The 23,620-nt window shown below is 41.5% G+C and overlaps 1 protein-coding gene across 6 annotated transcripts in view; it reads right to left on the bottom strand.

Moving 5' to 3' along the window:
- Positions 1–274: 274 nt before the first annotated feature.
- Positions 275–23,620, bottom strand: part of SNX14 (sorting nexin 14) — a 64,866-nt gene continuing 41,520 nt past the window's right edge. For 4 of the 6 annotated variants that reach the window (XM_080389321.1, XM_080389320.1, XM_080389317.1 and 1 more), the window contains 13 exons: positions 22,274–22,406; positions 16,868–17,069; positions 15,822–15,905; positions 15,585–15,685; positions 15,195–15,306; positions 13,338–13,378; positions 13,063–13,182; positions 7,219–7,342; positions 6,540–6,704; positions 5,401–5,496; positions 4,635–4,726; positions 4,424–4,480; positions 275–943 (listed from right to left, as the gene is read on the bottom strand). In XM_080389321.1, the coding sequence (XP_080245447.1) occupies positions 905–943; positions 4,424–4,480; positions 4,635–4,726; positions 5,401–5,496; positions 6,540–6,704; positions 7,219–7,342; positions 13,063–13,182; positions 13,338–13,378; positions 15,195–15,306; positions 15,585–15,685; positions 15,822–15,905; positions 16,868–17,069; positions 22,274–22,406 (1,366 nt within the window). In that variant the 3' untranslated portion in view covers positions 275–904. The other 2 variants (XM_080389319.1, XM_080389322.1) reach the window with 2 other exon arrangements.

Here is a 23,620-nt window from a genome sequence, read left to right as displayed (position 1 = left end):
AATGGGTGTTGTCTGAAAAGAAAAATTAAAATAGCCCTGTATTGTTCTGCAAGTAAAACTTGTTAAAAATGCAAGCACGGAAGTCCTTTTCGAAGTCTCATAAAAAGGCTAGGGCAACAAATTAAGATTTACAGGAAAAATCTCCCATGCATTTTTTTAAACTAAGACGTTTTTAGAGAAGGCTGTGAACACTCACATCTTCTTTTCTAAGCCTGTAAAGAAAGGATGTCAGAAAAAACCTGACAGAACCTAGGAAAAAAGCAGAAAAATAAAGCCTATGGTAAAAGTCTAACTTTTTTGACCACTTTTCACACCCATTATTATTTTAAGAGTCCTTTAGATCTGAAGGTCAGCTATTAAATAAACTAAATCACACATGTGGTCTTCCACGCTCACAGGAAGCACAAAAGCCAAAGATAGTTCTGAGACTTATTTGTATGCAATAGATTCAATCATGTAATTTTGTTTCAAAAAAATTAGTAAGATTTGTCGAGACAGTTAAAAATACCTTCATGGGACCATTGTACAACTTCTTCCAAACAATTTTTCTACATAACCTTTAAGGAAGACAACAGTAATTGCTCTTTTAGCAAAGCATATATTGGCCGATCTCCCAGATGTCTTATTTTATGTCATCCTGTAATTTCACATGCGGAAATTTTGGGGAAATTAACTTGACTTTTACTGATAACAGCTAAAACAAATTTTAAATAAAAAGTACAGATACATTATTTACTTGTAATTGGTATTAAATTTTAATGTCTTTATTGCATAAAGATTTTTTTAGAACTTAATTTTTATGTTATTTACAAGAAAATATACAATGCAAGGCTAAAACGTCACACGTCCATTACAACAGCGCACAGCAGATGTCTCTGCTGGGTGTCCAGCAAGGTCCCTGCATTCACATCCAGCACGACACAGAGCTGGCCTCCTTCGGACCCTGTCAAACAGTTACGGAGAAAAAAAAAATATTACTTGCTATGTTTGAAAACACGTATTTACATAGAAATGACTGAACTGAGCTGTAATGATGAATGGTATTTGGAAACATCCACTTGAAACCAGACTTAGGAGAAAATAAGGCTACCGCTTTCAGGTTTTTAGTACTATTTCTCAAAATAGGTCTTTTCTCCTTCCTCTGGAAGTTCTCATCTCCCCATTCCTAATGACTAAACACAGTTTTCTTAACACAGCAGTTTTCTGATCTGGAAATGGCACTCACATGGTATTTTTTTCATCTGGACTTCTTTCCTCCCTCTCCTGGGAACGCTTCTCCTCCCTCAGCTGTCCCTTTTCCTTGTGTCCTGTCTGACAGACTCCCAAGGGACTGGCTGTACTTCGTATCAAAGGCAAAGCTCAGAATAGGAGCTTTTCAGCTCTTACCCTCAGAACTTGTTCCCTTATGCATGCTGCCATCAAACACAGCATCTATCAAGCGATCCAGCACCGGTACGTGTAGCAGGACATGCCCCCAGGACAGCCCACCTCACGGGAGGGCGGCGGAGCGACACCCTGCGAACCAGCACCTCCCCGTTTCTCCCAGCGCTGCCTCCCTGCCGAAGGAGCGGTGCTGAAACCAAAACTTCCACGATGCTCAGTGTTCCCTTTAAATGCTGACTAACCTAGGTATGTTGCTGTTCTTCGCCGTAACTACATTTTGGTGTCAAGCAACTCAAAAAGGACCCGTCGCTGCTGAACGGAGGGGACAATCTGGAGCGATTTCCCCTTCCCCCTCCCCCAGCACAACTGGTGACTGACAACCCGTCATTACTTTTAAACTGCCCCACTACCACTGCTGGGAGGAAACAATTCCCTTCCCAAGTGGCTCCACAGTCAGTTGGCAGTGATTTGGAGAGGAAAAAAAATTTTTTTTCAGGGTTCCAGGTGAAAACCACTGCCCTTCCCCCACACCCTCTCCACCTTGCATCTCCCTTCTCACGGCGATCCCCCCGCAGCTGCCTCGCTCAGGCCATCGGTCCTAGCACGCTCACGGCCAGGTCTCACTGCCAAGCACCACAGAAGCAGTACTTTGTTCTGTACTTCTCTCAGTACATTGAAAATAGGAAAACAGCCAAAGTTTCTGGTTGGAGTATTTTCCGTTCCTCTACTGAAAGCTGGGCCAGCAAATTCCCTCCCTCTGTTCCCACCAGCTTCAGTCACAGGGGGCAGGGAGAGCCCAGCCCTCAACTCTGCTGCTAGTGTCGGTTACATGGAACAAAAGGATGGATTAAGAAGCAGTACAAACCACAATCCTGATACAAATTAAATCATCTTTCTTTTGTTTTGAAAGAAAAAAAAATTCACTCCCTTAAATATACACAGTTACGCAATCACAAGAACATGGCTGGGGTTGGAAGGAGCCTCTGGAGGTCATCTGATCCAAACCTCAAGTAGGCAACCAGCTCTAGGTGGCCCAGGACCATGCCCAGACAGCTTCTGAGTATCTCCAGGGATGGCCACTCCACAGCCTCACTGGGCAACCTGTGACAGGGCTCGGTCACCCTCCCAGTAAAAAAGTGTTTCCTGATGTTCAGAGGGAACTTCCCGTGTTTCACTTTGTGCCCACTGCCTCTGGTCCTGGCACCGGGCACCACTGAAAAGAGCCGGGCTCCATCCTCTTTGCACTCTCTTGAGACACTCGTATTATTGACGAGATTCCCCCTGAGCCTTCTCTTTGCCAGGCTGAGCAGCGGCAGCAACCTCAGCCTTTCCTCGCAGGGCAGGCGCTGCAGCCTCTTCATCGTCTCCGCGGCCCTTCACCGGACTCTCTCCAGTAGGTCCATGTCTGTCTTGTACTGAGGAGCCCAGAGCTGGACACAGAACACCAGCTGCGGCCTTACCAGTGCCGAGCAGAGGGGCAGCATCAGCTCCCCCGACCTGCTGGCAACGCTCCTCCTAACGCAGCCCAGGCACCACCTGCCTTCCTGCAGCACGACACGCTGCTGGCTCATGGTCACCGTGGTGCCCAACGCGAAGGACCCCCGGGTCCTTTTCTGCCAAGCTGCTTTCCAGCTGGGCGGCCCCAGCGTACGCTGGTGCCTGGGGTCGTTCCTCCTCAGGAACAGGACTTGACATTTTCCTTTGCTGAAGTTCACGAAGCTCCTTTCTGTCCGCCCATTTATCCAGCCTGTTGAGGTCCCTCTGGACGGCAGCAAAACCCTCTGGTGTACCAGCCGCTTCTCCCAGTTCTGTGGCAGCAGCAGCCCTGCACTCCACCCCATCACCCAGGTCACTAATGAAGATGTTAAACAGGACTGGGCCCGCAGCTGACACCTGGGATACCTCCTAGTGACCGCCCTCTAACCAGACTTTGTTCCACTGATCACCACCCTCTGCGCCTGACTGGTGCTTTAAAGACGATTTGAACGCTCAACACACAAAGCCTTCAAGCTTTTTCAGCATCAACTGAAGAAAGACCAATGCTCCTATACATATATTATTAGCTGCCGAGATACAAAAACAGGGAGTGAAGCAGCAGGGCTAAGTCAGGTCTGTTTTGCAGCACACAAGTCTCTGGGCCATTCCTTAGTCTCTTGGTCAGCTGCGTCTTTTGTTTGTTTTTAACTGTTTGAACCCTGACACGAGTTGGCCAGCTACAGAGCGGCTGCGCAAGGCAGGTGAGACTTCCAGCAAGCTGGCCTCGTGCGAGTGAAAACGGAAGGCGCCCTGGCTTGTTCCGACACCTCAGGTTTGTTTGTGTTTATCAGCAAAGCGAACCACTCCTGGCACTGCACGGTTCTCGGACACGGGGCTCGTGAAACAAACGTCTGGTTTAAGTGAGGCAGGTTTTTGTTTGTTGTGTTCTTCTATCTAGTTAATTAGCTAATGCCTCCTGCTTACCATGAAGACCAAATTGCAAAATTACTATGTAACCCCCTGAAGGTTTGATATACGTAAGCACAAATATCAGATGGATCCCAAGCCTGATGACAGGCACTCGTACAGCACTGTGGTGTGCCAGTTCTTTCTCCTTTACCTGGGCAGCTGGTGTTAACATTGCAGTGACCCAACCACAGGGAAGAAATGCGCCTGCCAAATATTCTCAAGAAAAACGCTGAAGCTTAACCTGAGCTCTGCATGAAGAATTCACTTCCTAAATCAGGAAGGGATAAACCAGAGTGGAGACAATCGGTCAAAAAGACAGGCACAGAGATCCGGACCGCTGATTGCTCTGGCCAATTCTACTGAAAGGCAGCTCAGGCTTGCTCTATGCTAGACAAAATGGGCCTTGACTGATTTGTAAAGAGCAAAATGTAAATAACCCAGATTTCGATGACTTCGACGTGTTAGTTAAATACAGATTTTTTTCCTCCAGATTTAAAATCAGTATTACAATGGAACAACAGTAAAAATGCACCAATGACCAGACTCACTAGCAGCTTGAAGAATTCTGCAGCTCTTGAACGGAGTTAGTACATACCTTACTCAGCTCTGGAAAGAGTTCTTGAATCCCGATGTCCAGCAGAACATAAGTTAACTACAAGAAAATAAAAGAACATTAAGAACACTCCCAAGGCAACAATAGTGCTTTTGGGTTTTAACTCTGCATTAGAGCTCACTCGTCTGCTACAGCCATACATTCCCTTCAGGAACTGTGCCAAAAGGCGAGTTTCTCACGTGTTACGAGTTACCTGTTTGTTGAGCACTGGTTGCTGCATTCCATCAAACAGAAGCCTGATGCCTTCGTATTTAGCCTCTTCCCCAATGCACCTGCATATTAAATCTATACCAGATACCAACAACAAATCATTAGGAAGCACCACAAAACAACTGCAGTTAGAGAACTACAGTAATTAAAAAAAAAGTTTAATTTAAAGAAAAGAGTTCAAATTTTATCCATCTAAAGTGGTAAATGAAAAAAGCCAAACATTCCTTTGGTTCCTCCTTTTATCCTTCTTTTCCTTCACAGCTCACACCTAAGTAATTAATACTTTTTAAATAATATCAGTGTCCTAATGCATTGTTTAATAAACCACAAGCTGAAATTTTTTCATTACTTTCTGAATAATCCAGCAAATGGGTCCCTCTTCCCTAGTTTAGACAGTATAAGGAGAGCTCAGCTGTATCTTCTGGCTTCACAGTGTGCCTTTTTTAACCCAGTTTTCATCTGGGAAAAATACAAACCACAGGACCATTCTAAAGATGAAGAAATTATGGTATTGAGTACATTTGTAAAGCTCTGGATTTCCATCACGTCTTTATTAATTACCATGCTACAACCTCAGTCAGCAACATTGAAGTGAAACTGGACCCCTGGGTTTCTACACCTAGCGTTTTAGTCAACTCAAATCTCAGCAGCGTTAAGTTTGATTTGGAAAGCTAATGTGGCCGTATCCGGGTCATACATCTGCTTGAACAATTAACCACGCTCATACAGAGGGTCATTAAATACAGAACCTGGAATGTATCTCATCATTTCTTCAAAAGTCTGCTTTGCTCGCTTCTGTTTATCCTGGAGAGAGCGAGGTTCAGTATTCTCACAGAACACAGCATCTGCAGTGAAGACACAAAACAAAGTCTTTAGGCAGCCTCACGTCACTGACACGCAACCAGCTTTGAAGCTGAGCTGCTTTTCTGTATGATCTTGACTGGAAAAGAATTCTAGCCTTGCCGGAGAGTAGTCTTTTGCTTACATTAGCCTGATCGAATCCAGAATACTCCACCTGTGTGGGGGACAATGATCTTTTGCCAGTTGGTTTCCATTCTTTTCCAATTTTTAAAGTATTATCTTCTACGTTTGGATCAATTCTACTTTAGGTTAGTTATGATCTCCTTTCGTACAATTTCCCTTATACTCTCAAAACCACAAACAATACAGTTGTGCTATATTGTTTACTAACTTTTGCTAAAACGCTCTCTGGAACTACCAAAAAATTCAGATTTACCTACGAATGATAAACCAAGAATCGCTTCATCAGAAATATTAGGCGCTCAGTTTTAAAGACTTACTCCTGTCCTTTTTTTGTCTTTCACAAGCTTTCTTTTTGGCTTGATAAGGACAGAGCCATCTTGATTCCAGAGCTTTGGCCGGACGTGTTGTTTAGATCAGACTGCAGTCAGATAATACTTCTTTGCAGTTCTGAGGTCTTTTTTTTTCTTTCTTTTTAACCTCTCTTCCCTGCCCTTATTTGAAGGACAAGAAGACTCAAGCCCTCTCAAAAGCCCACCACAACAATGGGAACAAAAAAATTAACAAAAGGGACTGTGCACACAAGAAGTAATTTAAAGATGGCATGAAATACTCATGCTCTGATTTACTAAACCACTTCTATTCTGTTCTTCTTGGGTTTTGCACACCTTAGCAAATTACTATTCATAATACTTTTTTCTGTAATCACTGACAGACAACACGGCTGACTCGCCATCTTTCTGCAATGAGCTTTTGTAATCTTTTTAAAGGCCCGCTTGATTTCTAAAACTCCATTAGCTTTAGTCAAGCATTGCAAAGTTTAGTACTTGGAAATTTAACAGAAGGGTTTTTTCAAATACGAAACTAAAGCAGTATTTTCATATCAAAGACGTAAACTTTTACTAACCTCTCAGCAGTGTTATCAGAGAAACCAACCGGTGCTCCTGAAATAGCTGTTCTAACTTATAATGCAAGTAATAGTCTGTGTACAGTTCCAATGTATTTTTAAAGAGAATTCTTCCTCCCATCAAGAGATGATGCAGCCAGTCAGGAATGTGGAACACTACCCTACCTGCAAAGTTACAGTAACACGCATTTATAAGGTTCTCCTAATACTGATGATAAAGGAATCACTTACTCCAAAGGGGAAGAAGAAATAGAAAAAGAAAACATTGCAAACAACCAAAAAAATATTTTAGTTTTGTTAGTGCGAGACTAAAAAAAGATCTGTATACTCCAGATCGCTTATCAAACACTTCATTTAGCTATTTGTATTAATTAGTTCCCAGAGTGTACGAGCAGCCTAGGCACATCTGAGAAAAAGGAAGGGACCTACTCCCATAAGCTCATACTCTCGAGATGCAGAAAGAAATACAACAAAACAACCGAGCAATAATGAATGACGATATTTTAGCACAGCAATAAAGTCTTTTAAAGAATGACAATGTTCCTAAGTTGTGTAGCGTTAAGCTTGCAAGTGCTGAGTTATGTATGAGTACTATAACAGAATTTTATTTCTTACCAAAGAATGTGAACTTCGTAATTGGCAGGAAGGACAGGACTAATTAAGAGAAATCACTTCTTACCAACATACATTAAGTAGTCATAGACTCCTTCTACAGTCATCATTTCCATGAAGTAGTTCTGATTTTGTCGTCTTTCTGTATTCTCAGACCGGTTTGCATTATTTTTGAATAAATCATTGAAAAGCTAAAAATAGAAACATAAGACTGAAAACATTGCATTCAAAGGCAAACGGACAGCCATCAGTTGCTTGTTTGTTGGTTTTTGGTTTTAATTAGAAGTAGCTTTTTCCTGGAGCTTTCAAAGAACTATAATCAGGTTTGGAGTGGTTTGGGTTTTGGTGGGTGGGTTGGTTGGTTTGTTTTAAAACTCTTCACTTCTCTAAGTGGGAGGAAAAAACCCAAAGAGCATAGCACATGTTGCCAAGATACCGGACAACCAAAATACCTGGACTCGGACCAAATCAGCGGGGTGTCCAAGAGATTAATGTGTGAGCCCTTTTGCTCCCGATACCTTCATTTATCTAGACCTTTATCACAGGCTTTGATTCCTTTGAAGTACCCCATTCTGTCAAAGAGGGGCATAATGGATATGGAGTTTGTCAACCTTAAATCACAGCAGAACCCTATGACATCCAAGTGTTCCTAAAATTTCCTGTTGGCTTACATTTTGAAATAAATACAATGGTTTCTGGACAAAATATCCAACTTTTTTTTTTCCCCTGCCAGCTTGATGATTTATAGCAAAAACTTCATGAATCTTTGTAAGCTGCCAAAGTTCGGGTTTCTTTCCATTTATCCCATTTCTCATTTTATTCCCTTCTCCTTCTATATTCCCATTTTCCTAACACCATGATCCCTCCATTTCCTTGCCTTTGGTTCTTCCCCAAAATACATCATTATAATACTTGTAAAATCCCAAGAGGCTCTTCCCTGCATCCCATACGGAGTCCCACAGCACCTAGGCAGTACTCCTTGCATTCCTCCTGCCAAGTCTGTGGGCTCCAGCAGCTGGAAAGGATGAGTTCTCTGAATCCTGAGGCTCTCCGCATTTAACAATACCTAGCCATCACCATTAACAGTTTACTTTAAATTACCTTGTCCTCAAACCTGTTGATCTAAAGATAAAAAAGAATTTATACAAAATACTCTGTATTACGAAAAGAAATATCAAAAGTTTACGCCAAGCTTCTAAAAAACCATCCCAGAACTAGAAGAAATGCAGCGTCATTATAGTGTTGCGTAGGTTGAGATGATTGCTACTGACACAGATTTTTCTGTATCACTCCCAAATTAAAAATAGTTCCAAGGAAAGGAAAGGAATTTGTTAGTATGTGGTTTGCTTCCTGTAGAGCAATTCACCCTGAAAGAAATAAGGCCATAAAACACCAAAATCACAACAGGCTCTGAATTATCCAAGTCTCTAACCAGAATGCTCTGCACTCTTGGGAAAAAAATACATCAGATCTGGCAAAACTCAGGTTTTGACTTGCACTTCTTCAGGCCCTCTCTTTTGTTAAGTGCTGAACTGCTGGCATTATCTTCACAAGTTCACTCAAACTAAACACCACCAACTTCTTAGGTAAATTACACGAAAGAGCAAATACGGTTAATACCCCGTTATCCAGGAATGCAACAAACCTAAAAAGAACACATAATTATTCATGCCTACTATAAAAGCATCCCTGGTATGTTGTTTAAAACACCCTGTTATAAAACGTCTAAATCCTCCTCAATACTGAAGTTAGGATACTGGGTAAATCTCAGTTCAATTACTGTAACTTAAACAAGAACCTCATTTATTTTTTAGATACACGCCATGACCTGACAGAGGCAATACACACTGAGCCAACTCAAAGCAGCCCGTCGTGTAACATAGCTCTAGTTTCAGACTGCGTACAGCCCAGACCGAATCATTGACAGCAGTCCAGCAGGTGAGCTCTATGTTTATACTAAAAAAAAAGAAGAAAAAAAAAAAATCAAACGTGAAGGCTATCTTAGGGCAAAGCTTTTTGACTTCCACAAGTTATTTCAACTTTCACCCCAAACAAGTAGCAGCATCTCTTGAACTATGTATGTACCTCTGCACACGGATAATGTCTTGCACCTTAAATATAATGGTTCCTTGATCATTGTCAAGCTTTGAAAGCTTAGACTCTTGCACATGGCATTTTAGAAAGCAACAGCAGATCAATGCATGCCAAAATTACTGAGCCAATGAGCAGTTTTTAATAAAATGCATACTTGGCACTATTCCAGTACAAGTGTGTATTCACAGTCATTATTAATGCATGTCTGAAGGACGCCACAGCCATAACCAAGTGGCATCACATCTCTGCTCAGGTGTTTTGCATTTTCCAGGATTTTTGGCTCAGAGGAAAGCCAAGTGAAAAACTTACAATTAGATACTTAATACAGAAGTTGAGATTACATTCACAATTCAGATAAGGATGGGATTTTGCTTTCAAATGTTTCCGCACATGTTAACATTTGAGATGTGATATAATACTGTTGCAAATAGACTAAATAAAGGCAAGCAAGACAAGCTTCCAATGCTATCAATATTCGTATCTTTAAACGGTAACTGTGACTATAAACATGAAATTTTCTCAACGGGCTTTCAATGAAGAAATTCCACAGATTAGTACTCGTTAGTAATGGAAGCCAAGCTCTTGAAGCAAGTGAAAGATACAAGGCCTGTATTAAGAAAGAGACCAAAGTAATCCCTGGTACGCTAGGCTATCTATTGTACCTCCGTGGGAAAAGCTAGCAAAGTAAGTGTGAATGCTTACATAAAGCGCCTAACAAAAAAAAAAAAAAAAAGAGAAATGTTCCTCAACACTCAGTGAATGCATATGCAAATCCACGCCCATACATTCCAGCATAGGTGGGAAGTTGATAAAAGCAATACCACAATTATGAATAATAACCACAGCCAGAGGTGTGAACCTCTCCACTGTTTTTCCTGCTTATCTGCAAAGTACAGATGACTATACCAGAACGGTAAGAAGAAAGAACGTATGTCGTGTTTCAACCACATCAGTTAGTGCATTGAAAACCAACTGTGTCTTCCTCTGAGTAACTACGCAAAACACACACTACATTGTTGGTGTTCCAAAAGCAGTTTTTATTGCTGTTGGCAGGTCATCACAAGCCAACAGAACAATGCCTTTGTAGGTATATTTTGCAAAATCTGCGTCAGCTTAGAAGTCCTGACCTATTCTAGCAAGTCTGACAAAACTATGTTCAGAAGACGATCAAGCTTCTCTACAGACCTTCAGAACAGAAACATAGCTGAGAAAGCCAAAAATCCAGTTGGCATCCCTTAGGAGCAGGAAGCAGGGTTTTTCGTTCACTTATTTTAACCACGGAGGTTGGTAACTCTTTCAATCTAGTAGATCTGATACAGGACAAAATTCAGATGCTACTGGCTGTACTAAGGTTCACTACTCATGTCCATTATGAATTTTTAACTAGAAGGTTTTCCACCACCGTTTAAAACGTACAAAGATAGACACACACCAGGAATATTCAAAAAGCAGCAGCACGTAGACAGCCTCTCAGAGAAGTAGGCTCATTTCTAATTGAACTCAAGCTTCCACAGACTTTCAGGCACTTCTTACTCAGTGCTTTGATGATGAGGTAGCCTGGGTGTACCCTAGGCACAGCAACAGTTGGCAGCACAAGCACCAGGCAAAGTGTACTGTACACCCAGCAGACTCCAGCACGTTGACACTAGAATAAACAGATCTGCGTCAAACGAGGTATACAAGCATCAGCTGGAAACTGACTCTAGCATTTACCAAAAAATTCTGTGCTGAAGAACTTTCTTGCTATGAAATAACATGCCCTTCTCACAGATGGGCACTCAGAAAGCATGAACCTTCGTCTCTTCAGCTGCCTGCCTGATGCCGTTACTGACTCCTTACAGGTAGCTCAGACAATCCTGGTACAGACATTCATCTCCATCACCAGGAGGTAAGGGCGCCAGGCTACCGCACAGTGCTTTTATCTTCACGAAGATATCACACGGCACAACAGAAGTGAAACTGAAGAACTTTGCTGAACAAAACCGGGAGTGGTGGATACACCAGGAGGCTGCACTCCCATTCAGAGAGACCTGGGCAGGCTGGAGAGCTGGGAGGAGAGGAACCTGATGAAGTTCAACAAAGGCAAGTGTAAGGTCCTGCACCTGGGGAGGGACAACCCCATGCACCAGCACAGGCCAGGGGTGACCTGCTGGAAGGCAGCTCTGCGGAGAAGGGCCTGGGGGTTCTGGGGGACAGCAAGCTGCCCATGAGCCAGCTGTGTGTCCTGGTGGCCAAGAAGGCCCATGGGACCCTGGGGGGCGTTGGGAGCAGCGTGGCCAGCGGGTCAGGGGAGCTGATCCTCCCCCTCTGCTCTGCCCTGGTGAGGCCACACCTGGAGTGCTGTGTCCAGTCCTGGGCTCCCCAGTTCAAGGGAGACAGGGAACTGCTGGGGAGGGCCCAGCGGGGGGCTACGAAGATGGTGAGGGGACTGGAGCATCTCCCTTGTGAGGAAAGGCTGAGAGAGCTGGGGCTGTGTAGCCTGGAGAGGAGAAGACTGGGAGGGGATCTGGTCAGTGTCTACAGATACCTTAAGGGTGAGTGTCCAGAGGACGGGGCCAGGCTCCTTGCAGTGGTGCCCAGGACAGGACAAGGGGCAACGGGCACAAACGGCAACACAAGAGGTTCCACCTGAATATGAGGAAGAACTTCTGATGGTGACAGAGCACTGGAACAGGCTGCCCAGAGAGGCTGTGGGGTCTCCTTCTCTGGAGACATTCAAAACCTGCCTGGATGTGACTGTGCGACCTGCTCAGGTGAAGCTGCTTTAGCAGGGGGCTGGAGGAGATGATCCCCAGAGGTGCCTTCCAACCCCGACCATGCTGTGACTCTGTAACTGAACAACTGAAGTCTGTGCCACATGTGTTTGGGAGGTGCAGGGAGGGGTGTTACCTCAGTCTACATCTGGTCTGGCCTTTGGACAGAACACCCTTGGTGCCTGCATTCCTAAGACAGTACTTTCCAGCTTATCCTCATCTGAAATAAATTCAGTTAATAAGTTCTAAGACAGTTCCCTAGTATGACAGAAAATGGGATAAGCGGAGATGATCAGGATATTTGCTTCTAAAAAGCATCACTGATCTGAGCTAAAATGGTCTGGCAGATGAAACCAGCGCGGCTTACAGATCAAATCCGAGAAATGACAAGATGTAAATGGCGCAGCGTGCTGGCTCCTGGCACAAAGCTCTTCCCAGGTGTGGGTGGACTTGAGAAAGAGAAAACTCTTTCAAATTAGCAAGAGGGATGAATTTCACAATGTGCATGGGAAAACTCAGCAGAGACCATAACACAGCACAACCTGGGATTACCAGGTATCTAATAATTACAGTTACTGTGTGAGTAAGCACCTGTGCTCTGGCTAAACTGAGAGATGGGAAATCAGTGAGAAAGCAGTCAGCACATGAATTCCTTATGCATACACGCCTCTGCTAGTCAAAATTGGTAGTACAATTTCAGCATAGGTACTGAGGATCTGATCACAGAACTGTCTTGCAGCATCCCCCAAGGCAATGTGTCTTGAGTGCCCATCATTAAGCAACAATCATGGCTCTGTAGGATAGGTACTGAAGTCTGAAACTTTCCATCCACTTACAGCAAATGGCTCCCCACACCAAAACAGATTGCTTTTGGGAAAAGAAAAAAGAACACCTATAAATGTATGTAGAACCAATTACTTACTCACCAAAACGCTAACTAGAATAAAGTTGCATGGAAAAACAGTGAACTCACTCTCACAATAGACAGTGAGAAGGAATGGAGAGCTGGGGCTAACCTCATCTTTTTTGCTCGCCGCATGGGCAAGGACAATGACTTACTGTACCTTCTTGTTGTTTTCAGAAGTGGGACTCAAAATGGTGAGCTCAGGCCTACTTGGTTTAGGCTTGGGAGATTCACAGGAGTTGATAAAATTCATGATGAATGGCTCCAAATGCTGACCCTTCTGAAATAAGATATGAGTGACCTGTCACTTGCCTAATTATAGAAAAAATCAAAACAAAACACTGCCTTTCCAACACGTTTTTGACTAGCCTGTGCATTAGTAAGCACATAAAATTAGTTACTGAAGTTAAAATGTTGGCAAATTGGAAGACTTACCTCTTTCATTAGCTTTCCTGGAACAGATTTTATAATTTTACCTATAATTAGAAACAAAAAAACCCACTTTGTTAATCATTGCCTGATCTTAAAAGACATTTTGCTCTGCTACACTTGATGTACTTGTTATCTAGTACTTAATTTAAAAATACAGAAGTTTTTAAAATCTGTATTTTTTTTTCTGGCACAAAGAGCTATGAAAATAAAGTTTTCCATGTATCTAGCTTATAACTCAGTGCTTAGCACTCTTCAAGAAAAGATACTTAAAATATGAAAAATATACTGATGATTATCTGAATATTTCTTAAAAAAAAAAATCAAAGTACTCTAGATCTGCCTTTGTATTTTTTCTAGAGGGTCAAACAAATAGCTATAGCATTGTAACAGCAGTACTATATGACACCAGTATAGGCAAAATGTTCTGTATTTAAGTTCTTCATCCTTCATAAACATCTATTACAAAAGAAATCACAGAAACTGAGATTCTCCTCTTTCTCTGAAAAGAACAGCTAATTTGGAGAGATTCTGGAAGGATCCAGTCTTGAAAATACTGGTGAGTAAAGTTTTACAAATTAGGCTAGAGCGTGATCTTAAAAATCAGCTCTTATGTTAAGGTTGCCAGGATACAGCACAGTAACTTTGAATGCTGAAAAATCAAAGTGTCTAGGATTAGTTTTATTTTAAGCACCACGTTTACAGTAATATTTTTCTTATCTACATGTCATTAAAACTGGAACTTACATCGGAAAGTATGTACAATGATCGAATTATAATAATAAAATACCTCATCCTCACAAAAAGCCCTACTGGCATGCCAAGACTTTATAAAATTGTTTATGGAAGTGAAGCATAGTCTCAGACACGAGACGCATTACAGTAAACACCGTAATTATAAGCCTTTTTTAACCATGTACAGTGGGATCTAGAGGGGAGGTCTGAAACAAACCAAAACCTTTTAACTGGAGGATGACCACCACCACCTCATTCAACAACTTTGTAAGCACGCCAGGAGAACGGCCACCCCAGCAGGTTCACACCACGGCCAGGAGAAGCAGAGGAGCAGTAGCACAGTTCAGACATGGCCTTCCTGGACCACACTGGTGTCAAACCACACGTGCTACAATACACGAGGACACGATGGCTATGAGGTTGACCTTACCAGCTCAGGCCCACTATCCTGAGACAGCTACACAGCAGTCAAGCTGTAAAGTCACACCGTAGTCTACTTTTTGAATTTATTATCAACTGTTACATCAAGAATTTCTCAACTTCTCAATTTCCATTTGGCCTGCCTACATCAACCCCCCACTGTCTCAAATTCCATTAAGTAGGTCCTGTTAAAAGAAATCTTAATGCTAGCTAATACTAGAAATATTAAATATGGCAGTTTTCAGATTATAATAAACAAATTTTAATCAATTACCACCCGAAGGCAGTTTATATTAAGAAGTCGTTTATACCATCACACCTGTAAACAACGACTGACTTTTGTAGACTTGGCTTGTGACAATACTTCTTCTTCTCTGAGAATACAAAATTCTCTGAGAATACAATCTCCGAGAAGACAATACGCAGACCATGAAATTTGTTAGAGGAATCTTATCACCTTACTTGCTGACACAAAAATTCAAAAGCAACTACTTAAAGACTTTTTTTCCATCATCTCAAAATGTCTTTTTTCTTCAAGGAAGAAGTATCAGCATATCTTGCTTGCTGAGCTATATGTGAAGGAGCAGAGTTCGTATTTCCCATATCCATATCCTTACACAAGAATTATCTGTTCATTACTTCTATTGTTCAATCACAGTATCTACAGTATTACTATTTGTCAGCATAAACAACTAGTATATTACGTACCAAGATTCACATCAGGCAACATTTTATCAAGAAACTGAGTCTCTCCTCCATTCGGGGACAGGAAATCAGCTAAAAGCTGGCTGTTACTTAGTTCTGGATGTTGCAGAAGTTTCTTTTGAGAAAGAAGGAAAGAAGCATAAGTACTTTAAAATTAATCTTTAAGAACTAATTTCTCTATAGCAAAAAGACATTCAAAGAGCATTGTATTACCATAGATATTGTCATTTGCAAAAGATTTGTTTTCACTCACAGAAAACTTCAACAAGTTTTATTTGCCCACTTGAACCCTTTCCATTACTCAAGTTACTTGGAAACAGAAAATATCAGATATTCTGTTATTAATTTTGTATCATTAGTTTTAAAATATTCTTTGCTAAATAAGTTTGATACCTGCAGATATTCCTGAAACTCCTCTCTCTTGGATTTTAAGAACTCATAGTTCTTGGGGCCAATGATTCTCTTTGAGGGAAGCTGAGCATCAGGAAACGTACCTAACAAAGGTATCAAGGAGATAAAATTATTCTTGTAATGCAGCAAACATTCATTTCATTATTTTAAATTTCAGCTCAGTACTGAATAATAATCACAGCAGTGGGAAAGTGGCTTTCCAGATGACAGAGAACATACCGTGAAATTCTGTTAGCTTCGACTCAAGCACATAAAATTCAAGATACCTCCTGTAGACAGACCAGTGTTCAGGTTCATGCCCAACTGTGGGGGACAGGACACACACACACACAAAAAACCCCAACGTTAAAAAGTAAACCGTGCTTTATGCCACTTGAGAGACAAATTAAGCAACAGCAAACATGTGCTGGATTATTATGAGGCAAAACCTCAATGATATTAGTCCCTCATATTGCAGTAACGTTAAAAAAAAAATCCCAGCCAGGTAATTAAATTGTTAAAATGCACACCTGGTAGACAGATATGGTACTAGCAAGGAAAAGATCATCTCATTTAGGGGATCCCTAAAATCTAAACAGTGGAGTGCTGCACAACTTCAGAATTTATTAGGGCTATGTTAGATCTATTTTAAAACTTTTAACCAAATCATTTATGTAAATGCCACTTGTTGAATAGTCCTCTACCCAGCTGGAATCCCAGTCATTCCTCCCTCCTGGAATATTATCGCTAACTAACTTAAACAATTGCTGCTTATTGCGGAAATACTAGTTTCGCTAACACAAATCCGTGTAGCCCTAGGATGATGCTATTTCCCCCACTCAATATGGATGTATTGCTATCTAGGTACTGATAAACTACCTGCAAGCCAGGATGGTTCCTAATAAGCACAAGATTTTCATTTCCTAAGAACTGTATTTTAAGTTTTACGTAAAAGTCATTTGTTGCTCATTATTCCGAAGTCCAGAGTGTGTGAAAGAAAAACATGCCAGGTGTTTATTAATATGAATCATAGGATCAGTAGTTTTGGAAAGATAAAAATCTCAAACTTCGGCATTGTTAGTGCCAAGGAGTCAGTTCTCAACTTGCAAATACTAAATGTGATCATTTTAGCTCTCAAACACATCTCCTCAGAACTTTGAAGTCATTATTTTGAAATCAGAAGAACATGTACACAAAATACACTGCAACAGCCATCAGAATACAGCACACTAGAATATTCTGAGTTTATTTTTAAATTACATTTATTCATCCACAACATAGCATACCTGCCCTTCTATCATTTCTCTCTACATCAATGCAGAACACAGGAATTCTCTCCTTTCTGTCTTTTCTTTCCAAGGAGGGATCATCAAAAAAATCTACATATGGGATGCTAATTTTCCATGCAGCGAGGTTGCGGGGTGTATTTGGGGTACTAACAGCCTCCTCAGGAGAATCATCTTCCATCACCATAACGCCTTCTTCAATCTGTAAAGATTCAAACATCAAGATCTACAGTTCTATTTTAATTGGTACCGTCTAAATTTGAAAAACTTCTATACAATAATGAAACATAAATCAAGCCTTTAAGTATGTGTCACTAAGTAACAAAAGAACAAAACCCCCATTTCATTCATTGAGTTTTCATGTAGGTTAATTTTTATTTTTAGATTCACTGCAAATTAATTTGAAGTTAGAAACTTTTAGCGAGATCTGGAAGTTTTTATAGCTCTATCAAGTCCCATGTCTGATACTTCAGGGGAGAGAGCAGGAGGTAACAGAAGTACTAAGAGAGAGCTGGAAGGCGGCCTTAGACACAGACCAAATGCTACAGGAACCAGCCTGGGTGCAGATTCAGCTGCGCTGCATTTTCCAGGATACTAGGACCCAAACGGAGCTTACTAACGTCAAGCCAAGAAGCTAGCTAAACGCAACAAGAGACAGAAGCCACCAGTGCACCAAGCTAGCAGGTTTCCCACCCCCACAGCCGAGTGCAACGGAGTATGCCGTGGGCACATCAATCTGACTTGCTCTGCAAGGTGCAACACAGCCAGGATTAGGGTTGAATCAGTCCTGCAGCCCAGAGCTGTAAGCCATCACGAGTGTTCCTTCATCCCCCATCAGCTCCAGTTTCAGCACCCCAACCCCAGAAACAGACGCCCCGCGGAAGCGGCGTGGCCCTAATCCTCGCTGGCTGCACGCAGGGAAGCTCCGGCGCATAGAGTTCATAAACTCAGACTCCACGCCATAAAAACAACGCTAATTTTTCCATATGCAAGCAGACCTTAGAACCAGTGCCACGTGAACAACGAAGAAATTCTTTCAGATTTGAACTCCCGTCCCAGCACCACGCCGACATTCGTTTTACAGTCCTGACACTGCTCATCACAGCCAGGCTGAGCTGCCCACCGGTATGAACCACCCAGCTACCCATCACACATCACACAGCGCACCCAGTTCTCAGGACCCAGACAACAACAAAGGCAGTGCTAACAAGCTTTTAGGACGACCAGCAACGGAAAGAGTATCTTAAATATCTGAAATGAAAAATGTAGCTTGAACAGCTGCTCTTGAAAAGCTATTTATTTCTCCAAACAATGCTTAGCCCAACTGTCACCTTCACCGCACACAACAAAAAGAATAATTAAAAACCGCGACCCAAAGGAGTAAAAATAATTTTTGCAAATGAGGAGACAGCATCCGTGAGAAAGAAGGGTAGGGCTGGCCTTAGACTCAAATAGATGACAAATTTAAAGCAGAATGAAGAACCTGTGGGGAGATATAGCCCTCGCTAAAGATGCACTGGGGAACAGTCTTTTCACAAGCATAGACAGCAGGTGAAAAAAAAACCAACCTAGTCCTGTTCCCTTATAAAACTGAATTTTTTTTGAATCTAATTTAGCCTGCTGCCAGTACAAGGGCTCCTAAGACATCACAACCCTGCAGGAAGGCAGTCACTGCCTGACGAGAAGCAACGTCGAAGCCCATCACCCTGCCTGTGCCTGCCGCAGTAGCCAACACCCTGCTCTTCCAGCCACAATTTACACAGCTATTAAGTCTGTAACGTAGAGACAGGTTAGAGTTAAGGGACAATTCACAAGTACATCATTTTAGTAAGTCTCACATAAAGGCTTGAGAGTACTGCCACTTGCTGCAGTTAAAACAGGAGATTCTAACATACAAATTTACAGCGTGAAAGTACAGCAAACTGGAAAGCACGAATCCCACTTTCAAGTCCTTTTCCCTTAACTTCATAATTTAAAGCCAAATTCCCCCCAAAGGCCAAGCCTAGGTGGCCGAACAAATTCACCTGTATGGGGATAATCTGATTAACGCTTCAATGCAATACAGCACCCCTGAAATGATTTTGGCCGTCTGCACTACAATGTTCACATCATCATGACCCAACTGCAGCTGAAGCACAACTGGTTCAACACACATGAGCAACCCTTGTCCAATTTTGTTTTGCTTTGCAGCATACCAAAATGATCCTTAAACCGGTTACACTGGGGACCTGCTGTCTTCCAAAATGCACCTCCGTAGATCCACTAACTGAATCTCTTCTTTTCAAAACACCCTTTTTGCTTCCACTTACCTGATTTATTTAATAAAAAGAGAAACTGTGACAGGCGAAGAACGGTTTCAGTTGCTGCTACACAGAGACCACACTCAGCTCAGGTGGTTCACAATTTGAGAGCTAAACCTCTTTCACAAAGCCAACAAAAATAAACCCACCCTGGAATGAACAATTAGGGCTCACAAACTGCATGACAAACTTGCACTGAAGAAGGGAATAAACAGGACAGACGTTCCCTAAATTGCAACAACAGGGTCATCAGGTAGCTTTACATCTAGAGAGTCTTCTGTATGAGGTCTTACCCTCATTTTCCCCCTCCCCCAGGCTTTACATGGTTGTCACCACTGGATAGAAACAGCAGAACAACATTTCAGGAGAGCAACTGCAAGTCAAGAACAGCTGAATTTCTGCAGATGGGGCAGCACGAGCTGGGTGCCATGTGCACTCACTCCCTCATTCTATGAGGGCTGCGCTACTGTTGTGTATTTGCGTTAGCAATAAATACACCGTCTCCACTAGGACCTCCTTGCAGAACTGCAAGGCCATTCTTGAAGCACTCAGACTTACCCAACTCTGTAGTTTTTGACTAAACTAAATGCTTGAGCACAGACTCGATTGAAACTCTTGCCTACGTATTGATTCTTTCTTTCTTTTAATTTACCGCTGCTTGCGATTCTGGTTTATTCCCATTTATTTAGTTTCATATACTGGACTATCCTATCAGTTGATACACTGATTGTATTCCCAGCACTGCAGAATCAGTATAGGGCTTAAAGCAGGGAGGGGATCAGTCATTCCTGAGCTGCTCATAAAGGGGCCATAACCGCCCTGCCTGCCTTCCTCGCTCAGCCCTTCTACGGTTGTACTTAATCATAAGCAAAGCTTCACGTGCTCATAACCTCTTTCCACCAGGTCCCTCACCTGACTTCTGGACTGGGTTTGGTAACAATCCTCCTTCCCATCCACACTTAGGGAGCGAAGGGATTTAGGTATTTCTCAAACTTTATGTCTAAAGAGGCTTTAGTAAAAATGTAACACCCTCCCTTTATTGAATGAAGGTATCTGAGACAATGCTGCACTTAAACCTTTCCGTTCTTGCCTAAAGTAAAACCATTCTATCAATTTGAAAACCTTCCTTTGTAGAAATTACAGTCTATAGCGTCTGTCCCTTCTGCTGAATTCAGCAACTTCTCACAACTAACTTCTTGTACTCTGATGCAACAACCATGTTCCTTCCCTGAGCTCTACTGCTTCAATTACACCTCTACTAATTCCTCTACTATAGGGGAATTATACTTCCATGCCCTTAGGCTAGCAAAATCTACAACAGCAATGCTGCAAAATTAAACCATTTTCATTAGAATCTCGCCTCAAAGAGAAGTTACAAGAACTTAACTGTCTTAAGAAATTGCAACAGTTCTGCCCCCTTAGAACTTTATAGCTTAGAACATATAAACTTATGTAGTTTATATGACTTATATAAACATTTAGCCTGTACAGAAAATTGCCTTTTTTTTCCTCCTAAAGAAAAAACCTAAACCTACCTAGAATTCTAAGTTGCTGAGTCTTTCCCACCCTCTTCTGAAAGCAATTCGGAACAAGGTGAATAATATAAACTCCTACTTACACTTTTATCTTTAGGCTGTGGAAAATGAGCCAGCAGTTCATCAAGGTGATAAACACCTAAGTTTTGTTTGTCAGGAACAGGTACAATGGGTTGAATTGACAGATACACTGTAAAAAATACATGACTACCAATAACTTTGGACTAATTCCCTCCTCTTCCCTTTTTAAAGTTTTCCATTTGTCCCCCAACTGTGCTTCAGGTACCAATGTGCCACACAACAATTCTACCACTGGCTCTATTCACTGCTGCTTGGCCTGAAAGAAAACATTAACTGAAGGAGAAACCCACAACAAATGAGAAAGGACTATTGGCTCACGGTCTAAAGAGAAAACACTGCATCACAGACCAACCTGACAGCAATTTCTCCACTATTTTATCTATGGCTTTAAGGTCTTAACGCCAAGCTTCACATGAACAGCCATGCATGCAGTCCTACACATACCTTATTATCCAGAATTATAAAATGGCATGGTAAGTTTTCAGAGAAAAATTAATTGCTTACAAAAATATCTGACACCGTTAACAATGTAGAATAGTCTGGTTTAGCTCTGCAACTATATTGTTTGTTTCAGTATAACCACTATCAAGAGACTGCTAACCAACCCTGGCTGTGTAATTTTATGCCGAGAGGCCAAGAGTTGTTTAAAGCTTATGGTCACTGACGAGGCTGTACAGTGGCTGAGGAGACTGAGAGAACAGATTTTATAGAGTTCTTACACCCTTAGACAAGGCCTGACAGTGATGATTATTGCTTATGTAGAAATGCTAGCAATTCTGGAAAGAAAAATGTTTTTGTTGAATACAGAATCGGCTTGAGATTACTTACAGTGATTCAATAAATACAGTTGATAGGTGGGTTAAAAATCAATAGGTCACTAATGAAACAAACTTGGACTCCCCGTATAAGGGAAGTAAATTAAGGTTCACTGATCGGTCAGCTGTAACTATAGGATCAGCTATTGTTTGAGACCCCTTAGAAGACTCTAACATACCTGTAATGAGTGTGTGTGATGCTCATTACCTAGTACCACCTACTGAATGAATATGTATGATTTTTCCAAGAAATGTAATGCCTAAATCTAAGTGTGGACTATATAATCTTGTTTGAATGAAGCGTATGGCACGCATGCTGGGTGGAGCGATCCCCCATGCATCCAGTGCTGCAATAAAGGAATGCCTGCTTCTCAGTGCTACATTGGTGTTGAGTTTTCTTATTCCCGATTCCAGTGACAACACCACTACTTTTAGTAGTTCTCTGTACTAAAGCAATAACCTCAAGAGGCGTACCACCTGGGGATGTGGCCTTGGCTTGTCAATGAATACAGGGAAAACAAGGCAACTTAACCAAAAGCCAGCATATGAAAACCCTGCAGTGAAGTCAGACCACAGAAAAGGCAAAAACATAATACTCTCAAAATAAGAAAAAAAACCCAAACAACCAACCAACAACAATGACTACTTAAAGACAAATTTAAAGCTTTTACTCACAAAGTCATCTTCTCCTTCATTTAAGTTATAATTAGGCAACATAGCTCCTTCCATCGCGGAACTCTTGAATACACCTTTTATTTTGTTGCCTATTCTGCTGATTCCAAATGATTCTCCTCTCTTCTGTGTGGTCCTAGGATTACAGGAGCCAGAGTTCACAACACAAGGCATATTATTACACAGCTGCTAAGCAGGCCACTGCACTTCGTTTGCAGATAAGAGGAACAACTGTATAAACAAGTAGCCAATATATTTACAGTTCCACTTAAACAGAAATTAATTCATGGCAAATCTGTTCTCTTATCGATCAGCAAAATTTCTTGATTACACTTCTAAGCGATAAGGGATTCTCATGTGCTTAACCATGAGCAAACATTAACACTCTTATAATAGTACCCTAGTAATGCAGGACACAGAATAAACAATTAACTATGCAGAGCACTTTTGTTTTGACAGCAGAAACTGTGGTATTGCTACAGGTTTCATGTGACCAAGGTCAGCAACTCTGTCCTTTTCCATGTACTCATATTTAAGTATTTATCCACTCTTGCCAAGTACTGTAAATGGTGTAGTTAGATGCATTTTTTTTTAAAAAAATAACCATCCCAGAATTTTACAAGCATGTATCATTTAAGATCGGCCTCGACTTTCAAGCATTAGGGACAGACAAGAGGAATGTGCAAGGCGCAAGACTGAGCGTGACAGAAAACAGATGCAACTGCAGAATCTTGGCTTGAAGAGCCAGTCTGACTGAAAGATGAAGACTTTTTAAAGTCTTGCCACTTATGACAAAGCATCCAAAAAGCAACAAGGTATAGAAAAAGAAAGATAACAGGGCAGGAACCGCACTCCTTACTGAGAGAACAGATTTTATAGAGTTCTTACACCCTTAGACAAGGCCTGACAGTGAAGATTATTGCTTATGTAGAAATGCTAGTAATTCTGGAAAGAAAAATGTTTTTGTTGAATACAGAATCGGCTTGAGATTACTTACAGTGATTCAATAAATACAGTTGATAGGTGGGTTAAAAATCAATACAGTGAACTGCAGAATCAAAGACTCAAAAGAACTTTATAGACTACTGAGATTAAAAGCACAATTAGGATATTTTTTTGTCCTCTAAATTACTAAGTGTTTCTTTTTCCTTTAAAACAAAGAATTATTCACTACTGAACAGTAGTATCAACAAAACAGCAGAAGAGAACAGCAGGTAAAGCATCTTCAACACCCATAAAAGCAGGCTGACAACATCAACTGCTGACTCAAAATGTGCATGTGCGTGTTACTAACAATCTTCCTGTTTATAATTTTACCCAGACTGTGTACATGACTAAAATTGCATAAGC

Source organism: Falco punctatus (genome assembly GCF_963210335.1).
Source record: "Falco punctatus genome assembly, chromosome: 5".
Lineage (NCBI taxonomy): Eukaryota > Metazoa > Chordata > Aves > Falconiformes > Falconidae > Falco > Falco punctatus.
Note: the sequence above shows the minus strand (reverse complement) of the source record. Positions and strands in the feature narration are given on the sequence as shown.